Source organism: Lissotriton helveticus, chromosome 11 (genome assembly GCF_964261635.1).
Source record: "Lissotriton helveticus chromosome 11, aLisHel1.1, whole genome shotgun sequence".
In the NCBI taxonomy this organism is placed as follows: Eukaryota; Metazoa; Chordata; class Amphibia; order Caudata; family Salamandridae; genus Lissotriton; species Lissotriton helveticus.
In genome coordinates, this window is record NC_136072.1 from 329,898,697 (window position 1) to 329,926,123 (window position 27,427).

At 49.5% G+C, this 27,427-nt stretch overlaps 1 protein-coding gene across 2 annotated transcripts in view; it reads right to left on the bottom strand.

Annotated features, from left to right (window-relative positions):
* Positions 1 to 27,427, bottom strand: part of FARP2 (FERM, ARH/RhoGEF and pleckstrin domain protein 2) — a 1,696,743-nt gene that overhangs the window by 137,181 nt on the left and 1,532,135 nt on the right. For both annotated transcript variants that reach the window (XM_078665691.1, XM_078665692.1), the window contains exons 22-23: positions 13,106 to 13,188; positions 8,351 to 8,469 (exon numbers count right to left, since the gene is read on the bottom strand). In XM_078665691.1, coding sequence (XP_078521817.1) covers positions 8,351 to 8,469; positions 13,106 to 13,188 — 202 coding nt within the window. The remainder of the gene's footprint in view (positions 1 to 8,350; positions 8,470 to 13,105; positions 13,189 to 27,427) is intronic.

Genomic DNA, 27,427 nt, shown 5'->3' on the forward strand with positions numbered 1-27,427 from the left:
GGTCCCTATGTTCACAGTCAAGTATTAGGGAAAGACAGAAAGTTTTTGATTGATACAGGGGCAAGTAGGACCGCAATTAGTCATGCCGAAGTTCCAGGGGCTCCGCTCTCAGGCTCAAGAAATGTTTCCCTTGGATTTTCAGGAAAGCCTATCGTTAATGAGATTTCAAAGCCAGTCACTCTAGAAGTAGGTCCATTGTCCCGCACTACTGATCTGTTACTTACTAAGTCATGTCCAGAAAATCTATTAGGCATTAAAACACTGAAAGAGTTAGGTGCAGTTATATGTTGTTCCCCAGAGGGAATACGATTGTTCCTACGTGACTTTAAGGGTCACTATGTATTACGAGATTTTGATTCCAGACTGTCTAAAGTTCCGCAGCATTTATGGGCGCAAGGTCCAACTGATGTAGGTTATATGCAAAACACACCCCATCGTGTGACTCTCAAACCAGGTGTAGTGTTACCACGAATCAGGCAGTATAGATTGCCACCTGAGGCTGTAGCAGCCTTATCCAAAATTATAGACGAGCTCATGGCTCAAGGAGTAGTTGTAGAAACTGACTCCAATGTATGTAACTCTCCGATCATTCCAGTCATGAAACGTACTGATCCAAATGCACCCCCAGTATATCGATTAGTGATTGATTTACGGGAACTTAACAAATGTATTATTCCTCAGTACCCAGTTGTCCCAGATATCTCTTCCCTATTGACAGCCATTGATTCCGAAGCCACGTTCTTCACTGTCATAGACCTCAAGAACGCATTTTTTAGTGTTCCCATCCATCCAGACAGCCAGTTTCTTTTCGGATTCTGTTTAAATGGAAGGAGCTATATGTTCACACGCGCTCCTCAAGGTTTCACAGAAAGTCCTAGTATTTACAGTCAAGCACTCAAGAGACAACTAGACAATATTCACATGCCAACTGACACTGCCCTGCTCCAGTATGTCGATGATCTACTGATCACAGCCCGTTCTGAACGTGACTGCGAGCGAGCGTCACTGACGGTTCTGTATTTCCTAGCCGAGATGGGGCACAAGGTGTCCCCTTCGAAGCTTCAATTCTGTGTCCAGCAAGTGGTCTACTTAGGACACTTACTGTCCAAGAGGGGTAGGCAGTTGACACCAGACCGTATCCAGTTAATAGCGAGTCTTCCTCAGCCCAGGACCCAGAAGGAGGTACGTGCCTTTATCGGCCTTACTTCTTACTGCAGACAATGGATCCCTCAGTATGCATTTCTAGCCAAGCCACTGATACAGTTAACGACACAGGAGGCAGCCGTATCGACTGTCCTCCCTTGGACATCTGAACATACACTTAGTTTCAACGAGTTAAAGAAAGCTTTATGTCAAGCTCCAGTTCTAGCGACACCGAACTACAGTAAGCCTTTTACACTTTTCGTTACTGAACGTGAAGGTACAGCATTATCTGTTCTCACACAAGATCAAGCAGGACAAAACAAGCCTTGTGCTTATTTTTCGAGCACATTAGATCCAGTAGCCCAGGCTCTGCCTGTGTGCCTCAAGTCAGTTGCAGCCACAGCACTAGCTATCAGACAAAGTGATTCCATAGTTTTAGGACATACCCTGACAGTACAAGTCCCACACTCCGTGGAAGTTCTTTTAAATCGAACACAAACACAGCACTTGACAATTGCACGTTTAACAGGTTATGAATTGACACTGTTTCAGCCACACATAGATATTAGACGCTGCAACGTCCTGAATCCTGCTACACTGTTACCATCAGTTAGTTCAAATCCTGCCGCACACGACTGTGTGGAAGTAGTTAACATTACGACAAAGCCAAGACAAGATCTGACAGATATTCCATTACCAGACCCTGACCTGACACTTTATGTGGATGGTTCATGTATGAGGACTAGTACAGGAGAACTAGTAGCCGCGTATGCAGTGACTACTGACACTGAAGTTATTGAGACACACCGTATTGATACCCTGTCCGCTCAAGCAGCAGAGCTAGTTGCTCTGACACAAGCCTGTATACACGCCAAGAACCTGAAAGTTAATGTTTTCACAGATTCACGTTACGCATTTGGAGTTGTACACGACTTTGGAGTGCTCTGGCAGGAGAGAGGTTTCATGACTTCTCATGGAACGAAGATTCAGCATGGTATCCTTATCCAAGCTCTGTTAGATGCAATACATTTACCGACATCTATCGCTATCATGAAATGCAAAGCACATACGAAAGTTACTGACATTATTTCTCAAGGTAATGATCTAGCAGATCGCACAGCCAAGCTTACAGCACAGACTCCAGACATTCCAGTTAACATGACACACACTCCAGATCCGACTACATGTATGACCGTTAAGGACCCTACTCAAGATGTCATAGATATCCAGTTACATGCTACTCCCGATGAAATCAAGAAATGGTCTGAACAAGGAGGGGTCCAGACAGATCAAGGATGGTTAACAAAGGGTAGGACCGCATGGTTTCTCCCCGACTCTATGGTTCAAGTCATCATTAATACCGCACATAGTCCAGCACATTTAGGAGAAAAAGCAATGTTAGACAGTATCCAGAACATTTGGTTCAACAAGCATTTACGAGCTGCAGCCAAGCAGAAAGTCCGTACCTGTATGATATGTTGTCAGTTTAATCCAGGTAAAAGTGTCCCGGTGGAACAAGGGGGATTCCAGCCTCCTGACCACCCTTTTGAGGTCCTCCAGATGGATTATATTCAGATGGAGCGATGTCGAGGTTTCAAGTATGTCCTTGTAGTTGTATGCGCTTTGTCCAGGTGGACAGAAGCATATCCAGTCCCCGATTACACAGCCGCGACCACTGCCAAGCAGTTGGTTCGTGAATTCTTCCCTCGATATGGACTCCCTAGAGTCGTATATTCTGATAACGGTCAGCCATTCTCATCTGAGTTGATGAAGCACGTTTCCCTGTTGTTAGGGTACCAGTGGAAGTTCCATTGTGTACGCCATCCTGAAGCAGCCGGTCTAGTCGAGAGACATAATCAGACTCTGAAAATCCGCATCGCCAAAGTCTGTCAAGAAAAAGGTGTGGACTGGCTAGTAGCTCTGCCAGTTGCTTTGTTTTATATGCGCATGGTCGCACATTCCAGATCAGGTCTGTCCCCGTATGAGGTCGTATTCGGCCGCCCCCCTAACATGTGGGGTACTCCTAGACCCCGAAGTATTACTGATGTTTCATGTAATATGCTGACAGATTACCTAGCTTCCTTGATGTCTGCCCTCAACTCATGTCGTTCACAGGTTGCCGCCACATTTCCAGACAATACCGAGGTGGCACCGCATGAGATCGTTCCAGGTTCGATGGTGCTCGTCCGGAACTTTGACAGATCAAGTCCGCTGGAGCCACGTTGGAAGGAGCCCCGTCAGGTCCTCCTCACCACCCGTACAGCTGTGAAATTGGAAGGACGCCGCGGCTGGGTGCACCTTTCGCACGTCAAGAAATTCTACGGATTAAAACCGGTCTCCAAGAACATTTCCCAGGATATCAAGACTTGTCAAAACATTGTTCCTAAGGACTGTCCCGCAAATGACATTGACACAACCCCTCCCCTGTTAGAGAAAACTCCGCAACAGGAGTATAAACAGAAATTAAGGTCTAGTAAAATAAGTCAGCCAGTTTGATTGTCTAAGTCCTCCCCTAGGTGAAACGGTTAGACTGTTTCTGACATGTATAAAATAGACCCCCATAGTGAGAGAGTTAGTCCAAACTCAATCCGATGTATCGTTTTTCTAAGTTTCATATTATTTCTCAGCCTTTTGATATCCTGCACTAGTTACGCATTTTTCCTGTGTTTTCCAGTTCCTCATGTAAATAAGCCTTCTAATGTTACAGTAGAGCACACGTTTAGTGATCTGCCTCCTCACGAATATTCATACCGCCTCGCTATGCGTAACAATACATTTATCCGCATGTTGCATTATTCACATCAAACCAGCAATGCCACTAATTGTTGGGTGTGTGGTCGACTGCCCCCTTTCCAGACGTCAAAGGGAGTTCTGCCACTTTTTCCTTATCCTTTTTCACATAATGGTTCGTGTGGAGCATGGTCCACGTTAACGTCATCCTCAACAGATATGTCTTTTCTTAACAGTACATGTTTCCCAGACAAGCAAGGTCTCCCCCACAGAACAGGTTTAGATTTAGAAAATGAAGTGTATAATTTAGGTAACTATTCGTCGAATTTTATGGTCCTGAATGTTCAGTCTGATACTACTCCAGACTCACCTGCTATTTCAGTATTACCAGTCAAAGGCGAATTATGTGTCCGAAATAATGGTTCTGTACACGTAGGACATAGTGATTGTACTACTATTATCCAGTATAGTGACAGTGGGAAATCTATTTTTAAAGCTTCACGTCATTCTTATTTTGTTTGTGGTCAAACCGCATATGTTCGTCTGCCCCTCGATTGGGAGGGAACCTGTTACATTGCCTTCCTACTGCCACCTGTTTTCCTAGCCCCACCTGACTACCATAGGAATTCCTTCCTAGTACATACTAGACACAAGAGAAACCTCCCGATTGTCGATTATACTGAAACTGCTGCAGAGCAATTCATTGATATTGATAAAGGTGTTTTCCCTTATTTAGGTACAGTTGTAAATAGTAAGCTAATCCGTAGGTTAACAAGAACCCTTGAAGCTGTAGTAGATGAGACTGCCTCCGCTTTAGGTAACTTAACCGAAGAGCAATCCTTTATGAGAATTGTTGTGCTCCAGAATCGTCTCGTCCTTGACGTCATACTGGCCGATAGGGGCGGGGCCTGTAGAGTCATCGGATCCAGTTGTTGCATTTTCATTCCAAATAACGCGCCGTCTGTTTATTCAGCTATAACCAGACTCCATAAAATAGCCCATCTATTACACCAAGATCCAGGCACCTGGACATGGTCCGGTTGGTTCTGGAATATAATTTCCGCCTGGGGATGGAAAGTCCTGTCCTTTCTAGGTATCGCAGTAGCGATCATATTCAGCTGCTGCCTCTGTATACAATGTGGCCCTGCGATTTGCGGCATGTGTGCTACCTCTTGTATTCCTAGTCCCAAGCCCCGTTCTAAATCCCGTTCCAAGACAATTCGAGATGAACAAATGGTACTGTATGAAATGATAGATGGTATCATGAATATTGATGTTTCCTGATGGAAACGTAGTGACAAGGAGGGAATGTGGAAAAGTAAATTTTGTCATGTTCTGTGTCCCTACGTGTCATCCATCATATGTTATGTGTGCATGATCAATATGCATATGTTATTCCCCATGTCCGATTCAAGACGCAATTATAGTTGTGTCCTCCTCTAGTATGCCAGTTTCCAGTCCTCGTGAATACTACGAATATCAGGCCTATGTAAAGCTACGTTGCCACGTTTCTCAGTGTGCACGTTATTTCATTATAAAGTCCCCGTTTCCAGGCCTTAACAGGGCCCGGACATCAGATTCAGCTCCTGTCTCCTGAACCCTCGCTGAGGAGCGATCCAGCCCCCACCTGTATCCTCGACCTTTCACTTACTTCCTGCCTCGCAGTGCCCGGTGCAGCTTGGCTCAGTCTCTGAGTCTGCCAAGACTATGTTATGATTCCCGTTATCAGTTTAGTCCTCCTTCTCTGCATTCCTAAGCTACTGAACTGCATCAATAGTTTCCGTCATTGTCTAGCCTATGCGGCTCCATATTAAGAGAAATACTGTATTTAATGGTCATTTAATATTCTTCATCACGCACTACATGTAGAATAAATGCATGCTCTAGTCTTAGAGTCAATTAGCTTTTCCCCTCATGACTTCTAGTTTATATCAACATGTTCCCTAAACATCAGATACTAGATAGGGTTTAGGTACATGTCGCTCCGACCCTCCAGACTTTAGTCTCTGCTCCTAGCACAGAGTTCATAGCCCCCAGCTTCTCCTAGTAACACGTCATTGCCAGTTTGCGCGCACCATCAGGTTAGAGGTCCCGGCTCCTTAGGTAGCCCCCTCCTATGTTTCCGCCCATTCATGACATATTCTGTTACGTTTGCATCACATGTCTGAGTTACACCTTCTTTTTACTCTTATCTTTCGCGACTGCTACGCGTCACACCCACTGCTACGCCTACTGCAATGTAATGCTATATGTTCGCGCTATGTATATATGCTCATGTATTGTTATTAAAAGTTAGCGCGCTCATCCCAGCCCCAGCAGCTGCTGGGCCCTGTCATCCTATTCCTATGCAGGTTGTCCTGTTCCTGTCCTTATGCTGTATTAAACCTGCAAAACTCCTACTACCTCGAATCTTGACTCTTATTTATTGAGCTATCTGTTATGATATATGTCTAGTCAAAAATAGGGTATTATTTATTTATTTACCACAGTTGTGCTACTGGCGTTGGTGTGAATTCTGTTCTTGATAAAAGTCCTCTCGGTGTCTCTTATGCGCTGGTGGTATTCAGTCATGGCATTCCTGTAGGTGTTCTGGTCTTCAGTGGTTTTCCTGTTCCTCCAGAGTTTCTCGAGGCATCTGCAGGAGCGCCTGGCTTCTTGGAGGTCAGCGGTGAACCAGGCAGCCTTCAGGGGGCATTGTCTGACGGGGTGTCGGAGGGGTGCGAGTTTGTCTGTGCAGCTGGTGATCCAGCGGTGTAGTTCTTTGGCTGCTGAGTTGGCGTTGGTCATGGCGGAGGGGGGGCGTGGTGGAGGGTGGAGTTGAGGTCTTCCTCTGTGACCTTGCTCAAGTTCATTTGTGGCGGACGCGGGCAGGCTTGGGTGCGGTGGTGGTGTTGAAGGTGAAGTGGTGGTCCGTCCAAGAGGGGCTGCGTGGTGTGGCTGACGTGGATGTTTGTCCCTCCTGCGAAGATGGGGTCAAGGGGGTGGCCGGCTCTGTAGGTGGGGGTGGTATTGAGCTGCTTTAGCCCGAGGTTGGTGAGGTTGTCCAGGAGGGTGATGAAGTCGGGGTTGTTGAGGTTGTCGTGGTGGAAGTTCAGGTCTCCGATGAGAATGTAGTCCATGGAGGTGATGGCGTGGGGTGAGGCGAGGTCAGCAATGGAGGTGGCGGGAGAGGCGCGAGGCCCCGTGGGTCTGTAGGCGAGGGTCCCACGCAGCGTGGTTCTGGGGCTGGTCTGGAAGTGGAGCTGCTCAGTGTTGGAGAGGGGGTCGCTCGTGCTGGAGGGAGCTTTTGTAAGCGATGGCGAGTCCTTCTGGGCGGTGAAGGCGGTCCTGTCTCTGGATCTTGTATCCTTCGGGCATGGCGGTGGCGATGTTGGTGGCGGAGGTGGTGTTGGTCCATGTTTCGGTATATAAGGCGACGTCTGGTAAGAGGTTGTCGAGCAGGTCCCAGATCTCTACGGTGTGTCTGTGTAAGGAGCGCATGTTGAGGAGGATGCACGTCAGGGCTTCGGTGGTGCGGGTGTCCAGTGGTCATGGGGGAGTAGTCGATGGTGAAGGATTGTCTCCTAAAATCATTCTTCCAGCACTCAGACTAGGGAATAGCAGCAGACGGAGTGACCAAAAATAGCCCTTATCCTGCCACTTATTGGAACAACCACATGATCACACTGTGCCTACACCATACCTTACAGGAAGCATCAAGGGGTATGGTAGACCTTTTATGTTTAAAGCCATGGGAAGATGTGCCTGCAGGCAATGCATTTTTCTAACAAAAGTGGCAGGAAGGAGAGAAAGTACCTGCATCTACAAAAGGACAGCACTGGGGCTTGCAGAGCACACTCTTTTATTAAATATTAGAGGTGAAAGGAGGTGGCACAATGATTTGTCAAAGCACTTGGGAACCTAGTGTCCATTTGCTCTTCTTTTTAGCTGCTCTCATTACAGTGTTCACATAAGGAGTTCAGACATTTTGGGTAGCCTGTGGCCAACTTGAATTATATCTTGCAAGATGGAGTTCTTTCCTCGGCTGAAATTGCATTTACCATTCTAGCCAGTCCCTTAGTTGCCAAGGCTACTGTTCACAGACGTTCATAATGAAGTGGGTGGATTAACTCTGGTGTTCTACTCAAAATTGTGGTTCAAATGTACTTATCCTCTTCCTTTTTCTCACGGGGCCTATTAAATGCTTTCAAATGAATCTCATACTTATTAGACACTGGTACAGTAGTCAGCCATACAATGCTGTACTACAGTTGAATCTAATGATTTACTGTGAATGATAACAGTGTAAAAAAACTAATAAAATGTTTTAATTAAAAAAAATCATATAATGCTGTAGAATCCAGACCAAAAGAACTGATTATTCAGTTACTATACATTGCGCTGTTACTATTGAAGGAATGCTGGTGTGAGGCTCAAAGTTGTTGCCACTGTGCATGGAGTGTATGGGTGGGGTAGGGGTGATAGTCTTGAAACTCACGGTTGGAGTGACTGAGCAAAGAGGATTCCAGGAAGTGCTCAGTTTTATCGGTGGATTTCTTTGCCAAGCTAATAGCCACATTGAGGTCATCCATCCACTTTCCCATCTCGAGACGTGTACTGCAAGACAAGAAAAGGACAGGATGAGGGTCACGAATGAGAGGGAGCACAGATGGAATCCATGGATATACCCCAATGAAACGGAGAGAAAAAGCAGAACAGATCCTCAGATCATGGCATTAAGCAACACGTGTTGTAGCATTCAAACAAGAATATCAACTCACAGGGACTTGCAGACCCTTTGACTCTGATGTCATCACAAGTCCAACATCTTGCCTCACCCTCAATCCCTCACCAACCTCCTATGTGCAGCTGAGTGACAGGAGGAATGGGAGGAGTGGAAAGGGCAGAAAGCAATCTAAACAGCCCTTGAAACACAGTTTACTTTCTGTTCCTATTGCAGGATTCTTGACCCTCTGTACCATGAGTAACAAGGCAGAGTCATAGGTCCAAAGGGAAAACCATGGGCAGTATGTGTTTTCACTGGGTACCCCTAATTAATGTCCATGCATACTATGAGTCAGAAGAGGCTGTCAAGCCTAACAGCAAGGGCATCATATCATGAGCCAAAGGAAGGAGAGTGTAGGAAGGTGGATACCCGACTATGGTTACCCCAGATTCGTTGCCTAGTGTTAAGCTGGTTTTCGACTTAGTTGGCCTGGGATCCTGCTAACCAGGGTCCCAGGCTATCTGCTCTCTGTTTAAAATGGCCTCCATGTACCCTAGGTGCATAACTAAATTGGATTGGGTCACCTTATCAGCCCCTGTACAGTGTACTATAGGTGCCCAGGGCATAGGTGCATCCAAGGCCTACCAGGGGCTGCAGCATATCTTTTTCCACCCCTGGCTGGCAATCCAAAATGACACAACTGGCTGATCACTCAGCTGGGGCAAGGTCTTGTAATCACCCCTTGCTTGGATATAGTATACCTATATCTGGACACATACACACCTATTAGTCACTCCTATGTCAGGCCTTAACACTCCTGGAGGCAGAGGGCTTGGTTTTTTGTGAGATGGTGCTCTAGCATGAGCTGAGCCTGTCTGCAGCTTTCAGAACCATTTCCTTATAGCTCTTCCAGGATATTGCCATACCATATACTCTTAAGTGTGTTATAATCCTCGTGGTTATTACTAACTTTGGTTTGCCTTTATCAAAACATGTCGTGTAAGGTGTCATACACTTTGGAATACTACCCCCTCGCCAATTCTGGCGACGGGGGTAGCATTCCACTCTTTTAGAGGGAGAAGACATGTTACTTTACTTAAACGCGGTTAAATCTAACCAGAGCCTCAGCATCACAAAATAGATGCTGCTGCCCCGACACAAGTATGGCCTCCTTCTGCTGACTGAAACTTGGCAGGGGAGGCTTGGACAAAGAGTTTCCTGTCACAGGGAGGTGTTACACCACCCCAGACAGGAGATAGTGGATTGGAGAAGGGAGGGTTGAAAGAAACTAGACACTGCCTGGGGCACACAAGGTGTCCCATGCAAAATCCAGTCAAACCGGTTCTGGGGCACTCCAGCCCCAGCTCTGGGGCGAAACTGGACAAAGGGAAAGGGGTGTAACCACCCCCTTCCTGGGTCCCACCCATAGGAGGGACCTAGCAGGTAATCCAGCCCCTTGATTTGGAATAAAGGTAGGAGCTGTGCCAGTGCACATCAGATTATCCGGACTGAAACTTTGATACAGAACTCTGGACCCTTCGACATCCCACTCGACGTGGAAGACTGAAGAATTTCCCTTGTGGTCAAGGAGTGACCACCCTGTGCAAACAGGCACCATCCAGCGGTTTGCTTTGTTGCAGTTCCCGCCAGAACTCGAGCGACAGAGATCGACAAGACCCAGCTTCCCTGACTTCTAACAGCCCGATCCACAGTCCCAGCAAATCTGAGACCCGTGGAGGCGACGTGAAGCGTGGAGCCGGCCATCTTGGAAAAACTAGGAAGTGCTGACCGTGCAGCTCCCGAGGCTCCCTTGAAGCTGTGCATTGGGGTTTGAGAAGCCCCAGCCCCAAGCAGCTTTTGCACCAAAGATCTCCCCTCCACTCACCGAGTGCTGCGTGGGGCCCTTTTGCATTTTCCTGCTTGACGCGTTGGTCCGGTCACTTGCCCGTTGGCTAGTGGCCCCAGTACCAACGAAACCTTGAATTTACACTGCTGGTCTGGTTGCTCCAGACTGGCCCTCGCTCCCCTAAAAAGGAGCAAATATATCTGACCTTGCTGGTCCGAACAAGAAGCGATCTTCCAATCCTGCGTGGGTTGCACTTGCCAAGGCTTGTTAACTCCGATTCGGAAGCAGACACCGGCGACAGCGAGAGCCTTTGTGGGACAGCTCGTGATTCACTCCATGTCATCCTCGATGCCCCAGAGTCCACGTGGCAGCGGAGACAAACTTCTCAACAACCACCTGATTGCTCCCGACATCGCCTGGTTCCTTCCTGGTTCCATCCTGGTCACTGGCTAGTGACCCAGACTCTGTCCCCTCTGCTTTCAGGTACTCTACATCTTCGATCCACCCTTGGATCCAACCGGACTCTTCTCTCCTGGCCGCCTGCAGCATTTTCATCTCCAGGCTCCATAGATCTACACGACGAAACCCGACACACTTTGGCACCTATGCACCCGCTTCCTGTGGGTGAGGTAACGATCTAACACCGGTGCTCCTGTAGTGGTTTACACCTCTAGTGTTGTAGTTTAAAGTGTGGTAATTCTATTCCAGTCGGAAGACTTCCAAAACAGTAACTTTTACGCACCATTGACTTTGCATTGGTGCATGCGTGTGCTTTTAGCGCTGCACCCGATTCCCACGGGCTACTCCCGTCCTAACTGCTGTTAGTTCAGTGTAGTTCCAGCGATTCCCAAGGCCTCAGGCCTTACCACTGTTCGTAAAGTGGTACTTATACCACTTTTTTGATATATGGTTTGAGTGGCCACCGGCCTCATTCATAATTGTGCAACTTTCATATGTTAAACTGTGCTTTTGTTTAAACGCTTGTGCTTCTATACTCATAAAGAGTACAGAGGATTATTCTAGTAATAAATACATATATTTTTATAATATATAACTTGTGTGGTGCCCTTTAATTTGATATTACAGGATTGCATATGGTAAAACAGCTGGCTTCACATGCCCTCTTGAGTTTAGCCTAAAGGCTGCTTAGTCCATGCTACCATTAGGATAGCTTGTCTACAGGTTGACTTACAACCACCACCATAAGGGATTGTTTGGACTGATACAAGGTGCTCTCAGAATTGGAGACATCATACATCAGGCCAACTTCTCACAGAGAGGATGGCCACAGACTGTTTAAGACATGGACTAAGTGTGCAAGTGGCCAAGCCCCTCCTCCCAAGGTGCCTCTTGATAAAGCAATTGCGACAGTAAATATCTGCCATAATAACTGTGAATTAAAAAGCTATTTTTAATTGACTGCTGGTCATGCATGTTTTATCTACATCTCATATTTCTTTAACCCTTGACTCTTTCACCTTTCTCTCTGCCTCTCTAACCAAAGCAGTTCTATACTTCAGCTCACTTTTCTCCCGTCTCCTCACTGCTCTAAACCTAGCATCACTTTATACTTTTCTAACTCCTGTGCCTCTCTACAGGTTTACCTCTATCTTTCTGCCAGTCTCTAGCTAACCTTCTATACCTTCGTCTATAGCTCAATCATCGGTGCCCCCATCATTCTCCCAGCTTTTTATTTTCCTTATGAATGTATCTAACTCTATCTTTCTCATTTTAAAACCAGACCTATTCCTCTACCTCTTTTTCGCTTACTGCTCCTTCCTCTTTCTACATCTGTCTTTCTTTTATGCTACCTCACCTTTACTGCTTTACCTTATCTCTCACCCTTCCACACTCATCCATCTCTGGACCTCACATATACAGCTACTGCCTTCCAGCCTTTACTTTACTTCCTTCGCCCTTTCGCTATACCATTCTCTTAAACTCTCGGTCCCTTTTCTGTCTTTTGCCCTTTCCCATTTTTCTTATTCAGCAGAGTGGGATGTCACTGCCTAACCACAGAAGTGTGAACATAAAAAGAGGAGACGAGGGCTAGACGAGGAAAGAGAATTAGGAAGAAAATTATCAGATTCCAGCCAACAAATTGTTTAAAAACCTTATTGCTGTGCTTCCAATTTTACTGTTGAAGCATACTCATATTTATTTTAATAATACACACTGGGCCACTAAAGATTCACTAAGTCACGCTTATTGTGTCTACAATGGGAGTAACACAGTAGTTAAATTAAGGTAACTATGTAAAATAATGTTGTTGCAAGAACAACAAAACATCTTGATCCAGGCACAAACATAAATGGGTCTATCAATGCTCATTCAAGCTTTCATTTAGTATTGTTTGACTGGCCGACATGTGGCAGTTTAAACTCCTGCCTGGTCTTTGGAATCCACTTCACGTACAATTCAATGTTGTTTGGCATCATAAGTGTTTCCGAAATAAATTCATAGTTGGTTTATGCACGGGGTTACAAGAATCCTCAGGAAGACTCGGTGGAAAGGAAAGGAGAATCCCTCAGATTCATAATCAGAGAGATCAGAGGTCATTACACCTACAATTGTAATCATATACCAGACTATTCCTTCGAACCAAATGCCTACTGCTCACCAGATCCAATGCCCTAAACACTAGTGCTGTTCTTCCTACAATGTGCACCCAGTAGGCTTACCTTGCTGCCACCACAATGGTCTTTTTAACAGAATAGATTGTAAAGCAGTGTGGAACCGACCACTCGTTCTCACTTTCTTCTACCTGTAGAGAAGAATGAGTTCTATCAGGGGCATTGTTGAGGTACAGATACTGACTGAACATGCACATTTTACCCAATTGAGCCCCAAAACAACACGTACAAATAGTGTACAAGCCTATTCTAAGACAGCACATGAAACTCAACAGCACTAGAGGTGTATCTCAGTAGCTACTATCTCTAGAAAGAGAATTAGGTCAAATTGGCTGCAACCAACTACTCACCGGAGGATCCAACACAATTAACTGGAAATTAAATGCAGAAGGAAGAAAAAGTAATAATTTCACAAAACATTAAGGAAGAAATGGAGATGAAAAACAGAAACACAATGTCGGATGAACTTAACAGGCTGACTACCCCAGCTTTGCCTATAAAGACCCACAATTGTTTTTTTTCTTCATCTCAAACAGTTTAATAACTTACGATACAAGGCTAGGTATCATTGATTCGTCTTACACAAAGCTAAATTTAATTTACTTTATATCAAAAATACTTCAAACATTAACTCTGATCCCACAATAAAATACATTTCAGCTCAGTTGAAGAGGGGGGCACAGCTGATAGAAAAAAAGAACATAGTTAGGGCAAAGAGGTGAGAACCCCCAAATTTTACAACTAAAAACAAATCGCTGGGGGGCGTGGCTAAGATGGCAGCGAGGTAGGACATCTTCTCTCGAGCTTCTGCCCGCTGTCCACCGCAAAAAGCTTCTGATAGCACCCTAGAGGTACCGACATCACTGAAATTGTTGGGCGAACTCCGTGCTGTCCTGCTCTGTTGATGGGAGCTGCGGCAGTGAACCTGGGACGCTGTGCCCGACAGTGAACGCAAGCCCAGCGGTGACATTCCTGGCGCGGCAGAGGCCTAACAACAGGGGCGGTCCTTGTCGGATCCCGCCGAGGCCCGCTCTCAACACCGCGGTTTCCGCCCGTCGCCTCCATAGCTACTCAAGGGAGACGGTGCTCCTGGTGGGGCACCCGGGACGATTGCAGCCGGTGGCCGGGAGACCCCCGCTGCAGCTGAGATGGCGAAGGAGCACCGTGAAGAGCTGCGGGGCCTGTCCCTCCGGCTGGGAATAAGGTGAGACCTCCCCACTGGTTTGCCCTGCAATAACGCTTTGGCCCTGCTGTGAGGAACCCAGCCGGCTCGAGTCGCAGCCCCTGCCCTGCGTCCGGGACTCGCACGGGGCTCGGGCGGCCGCCTAACTTCAAGCAGCGGCGCCGCCTGCTGTGGGCCCCGACTTGCGACGCGGTGCGCCGCGGGCCAGCTGCCTGCGAGGGGCGCGGCGGCCGGGTGCTGCGGCCGGTGGGCCGCGAAGAGGGGGAGGAGACCCCCAAGCACCACTCAACTGAGGCCCCACGAGGTGCGGATCGGCCCGCACTGCCGCAGCCTGCCTGGCAGCTACACCGGCCTCGAGGCCCAGATCGGGGCCTAGGGAGAACTGCATCACCGGCCACACCCCCGACGCGCACAGGCGGCGGGGGCTTTGTGTTGCTGCCACGCGGCGGCCAACCACTGAGGGGCCCTGGTGTGGGGAGAGACACCTGAGCGTCGCCACGCGAGGACCCCTGCACGGAGCGGACAGGAGTTGGGGTAAGGAGGCACCTCCGGCCACTGTACCGGCCCTGAAGCCCGGGACCCAGACCCGCTGACGATTGTGCAACCCTACAACTGCGGGTGAGTGGCTGCGCCTTTCAACATGGCTTCGAGGGGATCCCTGGCCTTCAGCACAGACACTTAGGGCATCGCCAACGCGGACAGAGGGTGACACCAGGAGCGGCACCGGCCGGGGGGAATATAGGTGCCACCAGATTGATGCACCCAATACTACGCGGCGGGGCTGCACCTAGAGCGGGGCTTACCAAAGTGGGACACTGCGCTGGACTGAAAGAAGGGGGCCCTGCGGTTCCGGAGGCCCTGAGGGTAGTGTAACCTGCTTGGTGGGGTGACCCACTTCCCGGGAGGGCATACCCGAACCCCCGGCCCTACGCCATCGCTGCCCCTGGAGGCCTGGTAGTATGTCCAAAGCTAGGACCACTAAGACGAAGGGCCTCAAAGACATTTTCGGCCGCTCACTCTCCAACTCCGACATGGCGGCTGCGGCCCGGAGGCTGAGGTGAGACGAGGCCCCACAGCCACGGGAGACGAGCCTATCACGAAAGCCTTCCTCGAATCCTTGTTCCTCACCCTCAGGGAGGATATTCAGTCGGTCAAAACAAAATTCGCGGCAGAGGTTAAGGAGCTACGACGAGATGTCGACGGAGTTGGGGAGCGGGTGGCTTCCCTGGAGGAGAGGCTCGACGCTACGGTCTCAGATCAAACCACGTTGCAACAAGAGATGATCAGGCTCCAGGATCAAAACATCGATCTCCAACTTCAGATGGAAGACCTGGAGAACCGCTCTCGGCGGCATAACATCAGGATAAGAGGAGTCAAACTCTCAGAGGACACCTGCGACACCTTTGCGTTCACTCAAGATCTCTTCCGCTTCATCCTCGGTGAGGCGCAGACCTCAGATGTTGTACTGGACAGAGCACATAGAGTGGGGCCACCTCAAGACCCCAAGGCCCCACCAGCGGACATTCTGGTATGCGTGCAGGACTTTAGGACTAAAGAGGCCATACTCACCAAGGCACAATCTCTCCATCCCATCTCATATCAAGGTCATTCCCCGGTGTTGTACCAAGACTTAGCCCTTGTCACTCTGTAAAGACGCCGCCAATTCCGACCAGTCACGGATCATCTTCGACAACAAGGGGTCTCATACTCCTGGGGCCACCCCTTTCGCCTTATTTTCCGGCATGATGGGAAGCTCCACCAGCTCCGCTCACTCACGGAAGCCTGCCGCCTACTGGGACTGACGAAACCTCCTGAAGATGATGACGACCGCAGCTCTACCTCAAAGCCTGAGGTTTCCCCGTCGGGATGGCACGTGGCAGGCACCGAGATCGGAGATTGTCAGGAGCCAGCAAGAAGCCCTGTCCGCAGTCACTATGGACCTAGCTGGAGAGGACCCTACTGTCAAATGAACGCCACTAATCTGTTGATTGCACTAAGGACCCCATCGTTGCCCGCGGGGGGCGGCGGGGGGCTCGGACACTCCTTTTGGCTCTATGACGGCCACCCCCGCGTTACCTGACCAGCTGCCCCGGGGCAACTGACTATTTTTGCTCTTTGGTCTTGTTGTCCTGTTACCCGTTGGGGTCAGTTTTTGGGGACTCTTTAGTTATGGACTTTTAGGTTTCCTTTTTCCTTTCCCTTATTTTCATCTTGTTGGGTGGGTTCCCCTTGTCCACATTTTCCCTCCCCTTACCAGCGCACATCACCTCTGGGACCGACACTGCCGTCCTCTCCCCCTACTCGTTCCACGCACAGCCTACACGACGATTATATCGAAACACTTCACCCAGTGCCCTAAATGCCACACGGTCCATGTAAGGTCTTGACCCTGAATGTTTGGGGCCTGAATAACCCCATCAAAAGATGGGCTGTCCTTAACTATATAGAGCACTCAACAGCCGACATTTGTCTGCTACAGGAGACCCACTTGCTGTACAAGGACCAGCATAGGATGAAGTCCCGGGCCTTCCCCACACAGCTGTTTTCCTCACACTCGGCTGGGGTAGCCATACTTGTTTCCCGCTCATTCCAGGGCTAGGTGCTCCAGAAAGAGACTGAGATCAGAGGCCGCCTACTCACATACTGATTCCAGGTAGCGAGGATCTCTCTCATTATTGGCTCGGTATACGCTCCCAACGAGGGCCAGGACAAGTTCTTACGCACCACTCTCACTGAAGCCATTGCGAACTCTGAGCGGCGCCTTCTACTGGGGGGAGACTTGAACCTTGTCTTTGACAATCTCACTGACCGATGTTGCCAACGCACTAGCCAGGTGGGGGCCCTCTCACGGTCAGGTATGGCTCGACTCCGAGACCTGGGCTCGTTGACTTATGGCACACTTCCACCCACAGACACGGACGTTCACCTATTACTCGGGTGCCCACAAGACCTATGCCAGACTTGATTACTTCCTGTGCACCACCCCACTACTGACGTTAGCTACTGACGCTGACATCCTCACTGAATCTTTATCTGACCACTCCCCCGTCATGGCCTCTTTCCAACTTCCCTGTACACAGGTACCACAGAGACACTGGCAACTCCGTGATTCCCTTTTGCACCAGACCTCCATCACTGACCACATCAAGGCGGCCATCTCAAACTTATTTGGCTCTTAACGCTAACCCGGACACCTCCTTAGCGACGCAGTGGACGGCTCTTAAAGCTGTCTTGTGAGGAGAATTTATAGCCATCTCCTCTGCTATTAACAAAGAACTTGGCCAGAAACGGGCCGAATTGACCCAACGAGTTGCGGAGTTGGAACAAATGCACCAACGCACTGGTGCTGCCAGGGCTTGGCGCCAACTCTGTATGGAACGAAAGCAGCTCGCGTCGTTGGATCAAGACAAGGCTGAATACGCAGCCCTTCGCCTTCGCCACTCCTACTATACAGGGGGGACAGGTGTGGCCGCCTCTTGGCTCATAAACTGCGGGAAGTGAGACAGTGGCAGGGAGTGCAGGCTATCCGGTCAGGTGGCAGTGACCTCACCTCAGACGATGTAGCCATAGCAGAATCCTTTCAGGACTTTTATGCCACCCTATACTCGGGTGACTCCCTCAATGTACAGCATAGCCTTGACTATCTGGAAACTGCGCAGCTTCCGTCTCTGTGCCCTGACCAGGCTACCAGCCTGGATAGGGCCATCAGACTAGAGGAGGTCATTGCGGCTATTTCGCGCCTCCGGCTTGGGAAGTCACCTGGCCCGGATGGCTATTCCGCGGCCTTCTATAAAACCTTTTGTAACCAAGTGGCCCCCCTGTTACGTGTCTTGCTTAACACATTTTCCCAACCCGGCGCGATCCTGGAGGAAATGTTAGAGGTTTCGATTGTAGTCATCCCGAAACCCAGGAAAGATACTACCAATTGCAGTGCGTACAGACCGATCTCGCTCCTAAACATTGACCTCAAGCTATATACGAGCATTCTCGCTACGAGACTAGCTCCCTACATGCTCCAATTGGTGGAGCCGGACCAAGCGGGCTTTATTACCCAGCGTCAAACTAGCGATAATACCAAGCAAGTCTTACACATCATAGAAACGGCGTTCCGCCTGCAGGAGGAATGTATGCTATTGGCCAAAGATGCTGAAAAGGCCTTCGATAGGGTCCATTGGCCCTACTTAGAGCAGGTTCTGCATGGGTTCGGCTTGGGGGTAAGTCTAGTGCACCCGCATCCTCAACTGTTACCGCTCACCCCAAGCCATGGTGCGGGTTAACGGCCAGACGTCCTCCCTTTTTCATATCGGTAGGGGCACCCGGCAGGGGTGCCCTCTCTCCCCTATTTTTTTTGTGCTCTACATGGAGCCACTTGCACGGAGGGTTAGGAATCACCCCCTCATCACAGGGATTAGATTCGGGGGAGACGTCCATAAGATTAGCTTGTACGCGGACGACATCTTGCTCTCCATCGCTGATCCTGCCCAGTCTATGCAGGCTCTCTTTATGGAACTACATACCTTTGCACAGGCCTCGGTGTGCAGGATTAACACAGACAAATCTATTGCCCTCAATATCTCCCTGTCTGCTCAGACGTTGGCCCATTTGCTGGAAGAGCACCCTGTCCAGTGGTCCTCAACCATAGTTCCTTTATTTGGTAGTTCTCTTAGGCCCGACCATACCAGCTACCATCGCGGCCAACTACGACAGGCTTCGCACTTTAATCCGCAGAGAACTGGGCAGGTGGAAACATTACCCCTTTTCGTGGCTGGGTAGGATAGCAGCTGTCAAAATGACGGTTCTACCCCAGGTCCTCTACCTCTTCCAGACTCTTCACCTACGCCCCCCGGTAGGTTGGATCCAGCAGACCCAGTCGGAGCTGTTGCACTTTATCTGGCAGGGCCGCAAACCACGGTTCAGGCAGGCAGTAGCGGTTCTCCCCCCGGAGCAAGGAGGGGTTGGCGTCCGAGATTTGCAGCTTTATTTTTACACGGCACAGCTCCACTACCTAGTAGAGTGGCAGCGCCTGGAGTCCGAAAAACACTGGCTGTTCCAGGACCAGGCAGTCGCAGGCATTCCCTTGCAGGGTATCCCCTTCCTTCGGAAGAAGCACAAGCCACCCAACCTCTACTAATCCTATATTACAGGCAGGATTTTAGAGGCTTGGAACCGAACTGCTACCACACATGAGCTGACGTCATTTCCTTCCCCCCTGACCCCACTTTTTAATAATCCCGACTTCACGCCAGGACTGGACCTCAGAGCCTTTATGGATTGGCGCCCCTCCCCGTGGCGGTCCTTGGGACACCTATTTGACCTGAAGGGCATCATACCGTTCCCACAACTTAGAGTAGATTATGGTATTCCAGAGAAGGCCAGATTGCAATACTTACAGCTCAGAGACTGGGCACTCCAGCCACAAATTAAACCCGGAGCACAGCGCCTCTTAACCCCCTACGATAAGTGGCTGATTACTCGATCCTCGGACAAAAAAACGGATCTCCGATTTGTATAAACATATTTTAGCGGCCTCCACCCACACGTATAACACTGGGAGGGTGCGATGGAAACGAGAGCTAGGTAGGACCCTTTGCCACAAAGAATGGAGCGGCATATATTACAGGGGCCGGCACTTAGCGTACCACTCGGGCTTACGGAGACATTGACTAAAGTTGCCACCTATTGGTATTACACACCGGAACGCCTCCATCACTTCGACTCTCACATTAGCGACCGATGTTGGAGGGGGTGTGGAGAGTTGGGTACCCTGGAGCACCTACTGTGGAGCTGCGACCGCATCCAACCATATTGGGCCACAATTTTAGATGACATAGACTCTCATCTTGAAACACAACTCCCACGCTTCCCAGCTTACATACTTCTGGGGCTGCCCAACCCACTGATGTACCCTCTGAAATCCAGGAGAGGCCGCCTCATCGCCATTGCCCTGGGAGCATCCACCCAAAACAGACTTGCACACTGGCGCTCCCCACAGGCCCCCCCATAGTCAGGATGGCTTCAGAGGCTCTGGATGGTACTGGGCATGGAGAAACTCTCCCTGGCTGTAGCAGGTAGGGGGGACAAATTTCCGGAGCTATGGCGCCCATTCTTGACCTTGCTCACTGCGGAATTCAGGGAATTGTCCTGTCCCCGATATCTAAGGCTCCTCCAATTGGCAGTCACACACATCCCTGAGACGCGCAAACCACGGCGACCACATTGAATGACACTGGGCTGGCACTATTCCCCATTTCTCTTCCTTATTACTTTTATTGGTTTGTGGACAGGGGGTGTGAAGTAGGGGGAGGAGGGGGGGGCTTTGTTTAGGAATCTCCTCCTGTAGACCCGCTCCTAGCATTTACTCAAGTAATGTTGCCTTAGCTGTGTCTGCATAGCACTGTCTTTCAGGAGCAGAAGGTCCTGTCTCCCTTTCTATGTTTGAAATCAATAAAGAGATTTAAACCATAAAAACAAAACGCTATACTACAAAGCACAATAGGCAAAGTGGGAAATAAAAAATATCAAACCCTTAAATATTCCTTAATGTGTATACCAACCGACGGTCCAATACTAAAATCTGTTAGCAAACTATATCCAGGAAGGTCACTGAATCAAGGTGGGGTCCTCACCTGATGAATTTTCACAAGAAAGGCTTACGCAAAGTTTTACATACAAGGTATGCCTTCACGTAGAACGCTCAGTTTGACAGGTTGCTATATTGAGGATTGCACTTCTAAATCCTTTGACATTTCTACACCACCTTAAGTTTTGTCCCTCTTGCCATAGTCTAAGGACAGAGGTGTGGGAAGACATGGACTCTTTGGGCCATATGTATGAAGGTACTGTTTTGCGATTCTGAAATAGCGATTTTTAAGAAATCTCTATTTCAGAATCGCAAATTGGTATGTATGTACAAATTCGCATTTTTTTAGCGAATCCTTAGTATTCCTTAATTGCGATTAGCAAATTGTGAATCGCAATTAAGGAATACTTTCCCATTCATTTCTATGGGCCAGGAGTGGGAGGAATGAATGGGAAGGTATTCTCAATTTTGCGATTCGCAATTTGAAAATCGCAAATTGAGAATAATTTCAAGGGTGCAGGGGTGTCCAAAGGACACCTTGTTGCACCCCTGAAATATGCATGGGTGCACATGTGGCGCACATACATGCCCTAGGGGCATATATGTGCGTCACATGGCACTTTGAAAAATGCTAAAATGTGCATTTTTCAAGGAATTCGCAACTTACTACCCACTAGAAGTTGGTGGTAATTCCTTAAGGGCATTTTGCCAATTTTTTTTGCTTCATACATTGCATTTAAGGAATCGCAAAATTTGCGATTCCTTAAATGCAATTGCAAAATAAGGAATCGCTAATTTTGCGATTCCTTATTTTGCACCAGATTTTACTTTATACATACCATTTTGCAAATTCGCATTCGCATTTCGGCCTTTGCGAATGCGAATTTGCTTCATACATATGGCCCTTTGTCCCTTAGAATACAAAAGCTATCCACTTTAAGTTTAATCTTTTTTTGAACCCTAACACTTATCGGCCTTTAAGATCAAGTGTACTATCTCTCTGTGCGCCCTGTCCCTGGGCACCACTAGTATAGCTTAGAAATGTCACTCTTCAGAACTTTATGTCCCGGCAATCATGCTAACGAGACTCCTTTCTTCCAGTCAAATGCTCTAGTTTTCATTCACTGCACTGTTTTTTTTTTTTTTTTTCAAAAACCTTTATTCGAGCAAGCAAAGGAAAATACAAGAATGGGCCTACAACCTCACGGGCTGGCCGCTAATAGTAAGGCACAATGAAAGAAGCAGAAAATCACTTCCGAGGCCAGGCGAAAATCAGTCACCAAGCATTACTCCAAGCATAGTACAGAGCATATTAAGTTTCTGTTTTATACATGAAAACAACGAACACTGAAAAAGGCGAATGCACAGTAATCAAGGTCAGCCCAAATAACGGAGGGGACGGTACAAAGTCAGGGGGGGGGGGGGGGAGCAGCGGGGAGAACCGGAAAATCACAGAGCAGTATGAAAAGGGTTCGGGAACGCCAGCCTAGGGAGATAGGGTAACATCAGTAGTGCCAACCATGGGAGGGGCGCAGATATCCCCACGATATTCATTCCACTGGCCCCAAATTTTCGTCCACGCCCTAGGTCTGCCCCTGGCCACATATACGGTCTTCTCACGAAACATGGACCAGTCCATGTTATCCTCCCATTTCGAGACCTCAGGGGGTCGTGACGCGCCCCAGAGTTGCGCAATGTCCCGTTTCGCAATCATGTATCCCAAGGTAGCCCATCTGGTCTGGGCCACAGAGTAGTCGGTGGGTTCCCACACATTCAACAGACAGCGTCGTGGCTCCGGCCGCAAGGCAACACCCGTCACAGCAGTCATCACCGCAAGCACATCAGTCCAGTAGGCCGCAACCACTGGGCACTCCCAAAGAATATGTAAAAAAGTAGCACTCGACCCACAACCACGCTTACATAACCCATCCGGGGAAAAGCCCATTGTCACCAGACGCGGACCAGTGACATATACCCGATGAAGGATTTTAAGCTGAACCAAACGGAGACGGGCAGGGATGGCTACCTCTTTCGGAGAAGAGAGCGCCGATTGCCAATCCTCGTCGTCCAATTCCAACCCATCGCCGACCCAAACCTCCCGCAGTCGGACCAATAAGTCCGCTCGAGTATTGATCAGTTTCTTATAGATCAGGGAAATGGTACTATCAGGCAGGTGGCCATCAAGGACACGATCCTCGAGGGGGGAAGACTCGGGCAGGGTCTCATCAGGAGTCAGGACCGAGGCGAGGGCGTGTCGGACCTGCAGATAGCGAAAAAATTCTCTACCATTCAAACCGTATTCCGCCTGAAGGGCCTGGAATGACTTCACACTACCTTTCGAACAGACATCACCCACCTTACATATCCCAATCATATCCCAGCGGTCAAAGCCCTTAGTAGACCAGAGACATCCCAGACGTTCAGAGGCATAAAGCGGCGTCGCCAGTGTCATTCGATCCTCCCATCCCAAACTCACATTCGCGGCTCGCCACACGGCGACTGCAATCCTGGACGGGCCCACAAGATGGCGCCCGGCCGATTTAGAATAAAGCGCTCTATTAAAGTCCCCACCCGGCAGCTGGAGTCTATCCATCTCAAAGGCAGGATTACGATCCGGTGAAAACATCACGTGATTAATGGCAGACAACTGGGAAGCCCAATAATATCTCTTGATGTCGGGGAGCGCCATGCCCCCGTCATACCAAGGGATGGTGAGTTTCGCGAGGGCAATACGTGGACGCCCGTCCCAGATCAATTGCCTTTGAAGACTCTCAATCTCCTGGAAATAGGTCTTGGGGATGTCGTCATAGGAATTCTGGAGTGCATAAAGGAACCGCGGCAAGGACATCATTTTAAACAGAGCCGCCCTGCCCAGAGGGGACAAAGGGAGCTTGCGCCAACGGGCCACGTCCAGTCGCAATCTAAGCAACGGGGGGAGGAGATTACGCTCAAATCGGAGCGAGGAATCCAACGTAATGAAGATCCCTAAATACTTGAAGCCAGACTGGACCACCTGAATAGGAAGTCTGCTCAGCAATGGGGGCAAAACACCGAAAGAACATATACACAGGACTTGGCCCAATTAATAACGAGGCCTGAGTTGGCACCGAATGAAGTAAGAACATCAAATAAAACTGTCAGAGATTTACGCGGAGAGGTGAGATATAAGAGAATGTCATCCGCGTAAAGGGAGACGCGGTCCTCAAAGTCCGGTGACCAACGGATCCCTTTAAGCGAGGGCTCCCATCGAAGCCATGCAGCCAACGGTTCCAAGGCAAGTGCAAAAAGCAACGGAGACAAGGGGCAACCTTGACGGGTTCCCCTGCCAAGACCGAACGGGGCCGAAACTCTACCGTTCACCACCACTTGTGCTAAGGGTTCAGTATACAGTAACTTCACCCAACCGATAAACTCAGGCCCGAAACCGAATTTCTCAAGAGCCGCCCAAAGATAAGGCCATTCCACAGTATCAAAAGCCATCGAGGCATCTAACGATGCCAAAATGGCCGGCTCCGTCAAAAGCCCCGCCCTCGCAATCGCACCGTGGAGACGACGTAGGTTGAGAGCCGTGTTGCGATGCGGGATAAATCCGGATTGATCCGGATGGACCAAGTCAGTAATGACCGTCAAGAGACGGGTCGCAAGGAGCTTAGCCAATACCTTGGGCTCAACATTCAGCAGGGATATGGGTCTATAAGACGAACAAAGGTCCCGCGGTTTACCCTCCTTGGGGATGACAACTATAGTGGCCAGACGCTGATCATAAGGGAGAATACCCCGTTCCCGGGACTCCAGAAACATGGCACGAAGATAGGGTGCCACTCTGTCGGGACGTAGCTTGTACAGTTCAATTGGCAACCCGTTCGGGCCCAATGCTTTGCCCGAACGGAGTGAACGGACGGCAGTAGCTATCTCATCAATAGTAAAGGGGGACTCCAACGCTACACGATCCAAATCAGAAACACAGGGCAGAGCTATATCGCGCAATAGAAGGCGAGAGTCAGCCACATCCCTCACAGACACAGGGGTATAAACCACACGAAAATACTCAGCAAAACATTCAACTATTCCAATCGGGTCCGTCACACTCGCACCACACGACGACTGAATCACGGGCACCACACGATTAGCTCTCTCCTTCTTATCCAACCAAGCCAGTAACTTACCCGCTTTGTCCCCCACATCATACAAACGACCCTGTTGCTCCCGAAACATCAATTTAGCAGCATCCGTGACCATAGACTTATAGGCAAATTGTTTCAGACCCAGGGCGTGGAGTTTCGCAGATGTGACACCCGATTCCAAAGCAGCATCCAGAGCAGAAATCTCTCCCTCAAGGTCCACCACCTCTCGGTTCCTCGCCTTCTTAGCTTCAACAATAAGGGAGATGGCCTGCCCACGAATCACCGTCTTAAAGGCCTCCCACAGGGACACCGCAGAGGAGACCGACCCCTCGTTATCCAGAAAATATGCGTCTAAGGACTTAATCAAAAGGCTGCGGGTCTCGGGGGAGGTAAGGTACCAGGGGTTGATGGGAGCCACCCGGCCCACCGCCTCCACTCCAATCTCAAAGCGGAGCCAGAGCGGAGAGTGGTCAGAAATGCCCCTGGGGAGGTGTACAATCTCGCGCACCGCTGGCGACTGAGCCGCAGGCATCAGGAAATAATCCAGTCTAGACAGACTCCCATGGGCCCCAGAGTGGAAAGTGTATTGAAGCTGAGTAGGATGCATAAGCCTCCAGCAATCCACCAAGCCAAATGTGTCCCAAAAACCCACCCAACCACTGTTGGGCCACAGGAGTATCCCTAGGGGGGTGACGATCGTGTAGACCAGAGAACACAGAATTAAAATCACCAGCCATAAAGAGAGTACTATCAGGGAGGTCCAACAACACACGGCCCAAATCAGAAAAGGTAGAAGTCTGCAGGCCGGGGGGCACGTAAACAGTAAATAAGGAGAGGGCACGACCCTCATAGCGACCTACAAGGACCGCATATCGCCCCCGATCATCCAGAATCACATCATCAATAGCCAGGGGGAGGGAAGCCCGAACAAGGATGCCCACACCCCTAGAACCCGAGGTAAACCCCAAATGTGCAGCGAGGCGATAGCCCCACCTATTCATCGCATGACAAACATTGCCCACCAAATGAGTCTCCTGCAGGAAAACAATATCTGGAGATAAACGTCGTATACATTTCAACACCACACTCCGCTTGATACGATCCCCTATACCGTTAACGTTCCACGAAACAAATCTCAACCCGCTACCCCCCATCCCACCCAGCAACGCCAACACCCCCCATCAATGAGCATAACACAAGAAACATCATCAAATACAGGATAGAGTCGCCTTGAGAACAGAACACACAAACAACGAACTTCCCAACCGCCCACCCCCCAACAAACAAGAAAACACCCCCCACCCTGCACCCCTGCAAAAAGCTAAAAAGCCACCCCAACCTGCAGTGTGCCTGTCGCCCAAGAACCCCTATTCTACACAAAGACCCCGGAGGAGGAAAGGCTCCGTCCCACCCGCCACCCCGAGCGAGACCAACAACGAGGAGAAACACACATAACAAATCACTTAGACAGTAGAGGAACGTAGGCATATAATCCTGGAAAGAGTTACGCAAAACAAGGTCCCAGGCTTAGACGAAACGTTCAGCTCTCGACACCACCCTCAGCCCCGCCCGGGTGGGCAGCGGACTCAGTCTCAGGAGATCGGTCAGGCAGAGAGTCCAGCCAGTCATTCACAGCATCCGGCCGATCAAAGAAAAAAGTTCGGTCCTTGTACTCAACCCGCAGCCTGGTCGGAAAAAGCATAGCGTAGCGCAACCCCATGTCCCTAAGACGCTTCTTGGCACCACGAAATCCCATCCGCTGCTTCTGGACCTGTTGGGAAAAGTCCGGATAAAAGTTCACTGTGGCATTCTCAAAGGCCACCGGGCCCTTCACACGTGATGCTTGCAGGATAGCGTCCCGATCCCTATAGTGGAAAAGTTTTGCAACAATAGGCCTCGGCGGGGCACCCGGCTTACCCTGGCCCCCCGGAACACGATGTGCACGCTCCACTGTGAAAAATTTACTCAGTCCAGATGGAGAGAGGTGGTTTTGGATCAGATCCTCAACTAGGAGATCAACCGAGTGGGGTTCTGGATTCTCCGGAACACCAACCACGCGAACATTACAGCGACGTGCCCTGTTCTCAAAGTCTTCCAAGCGCCGGGTCATGAAATCGTTCACCCTACGGAGATTACCAATCTCCGTCTGTATCTCCGAGACGTCTTCAGTGAGGCTGGATGACTTGAGGTCCAATGATTTCACCTTCTCATTGGTTTTTGATAGATCGGCTCGAATTAAGTTCACATCAATGGCCACGGTGTCAATTTTGTGGGCCAGGGTTTCGTATTGTCGGCCTATCGTCTCCCTCATGCCAGAAATGGCGCCCATGATGTCCTGCAGGGAAGGCTCCGTTGACGTGTCCACGATGTGGTCAGACGCGCTGGGACCGGGCAGGGCAGCTCCGGGGGACCCCTTCGAGTGGGTATAACGGTCCATGACGTTAGATTGGACTGGACCCCCGCGCAGAGGCGTCTTCGTCTTC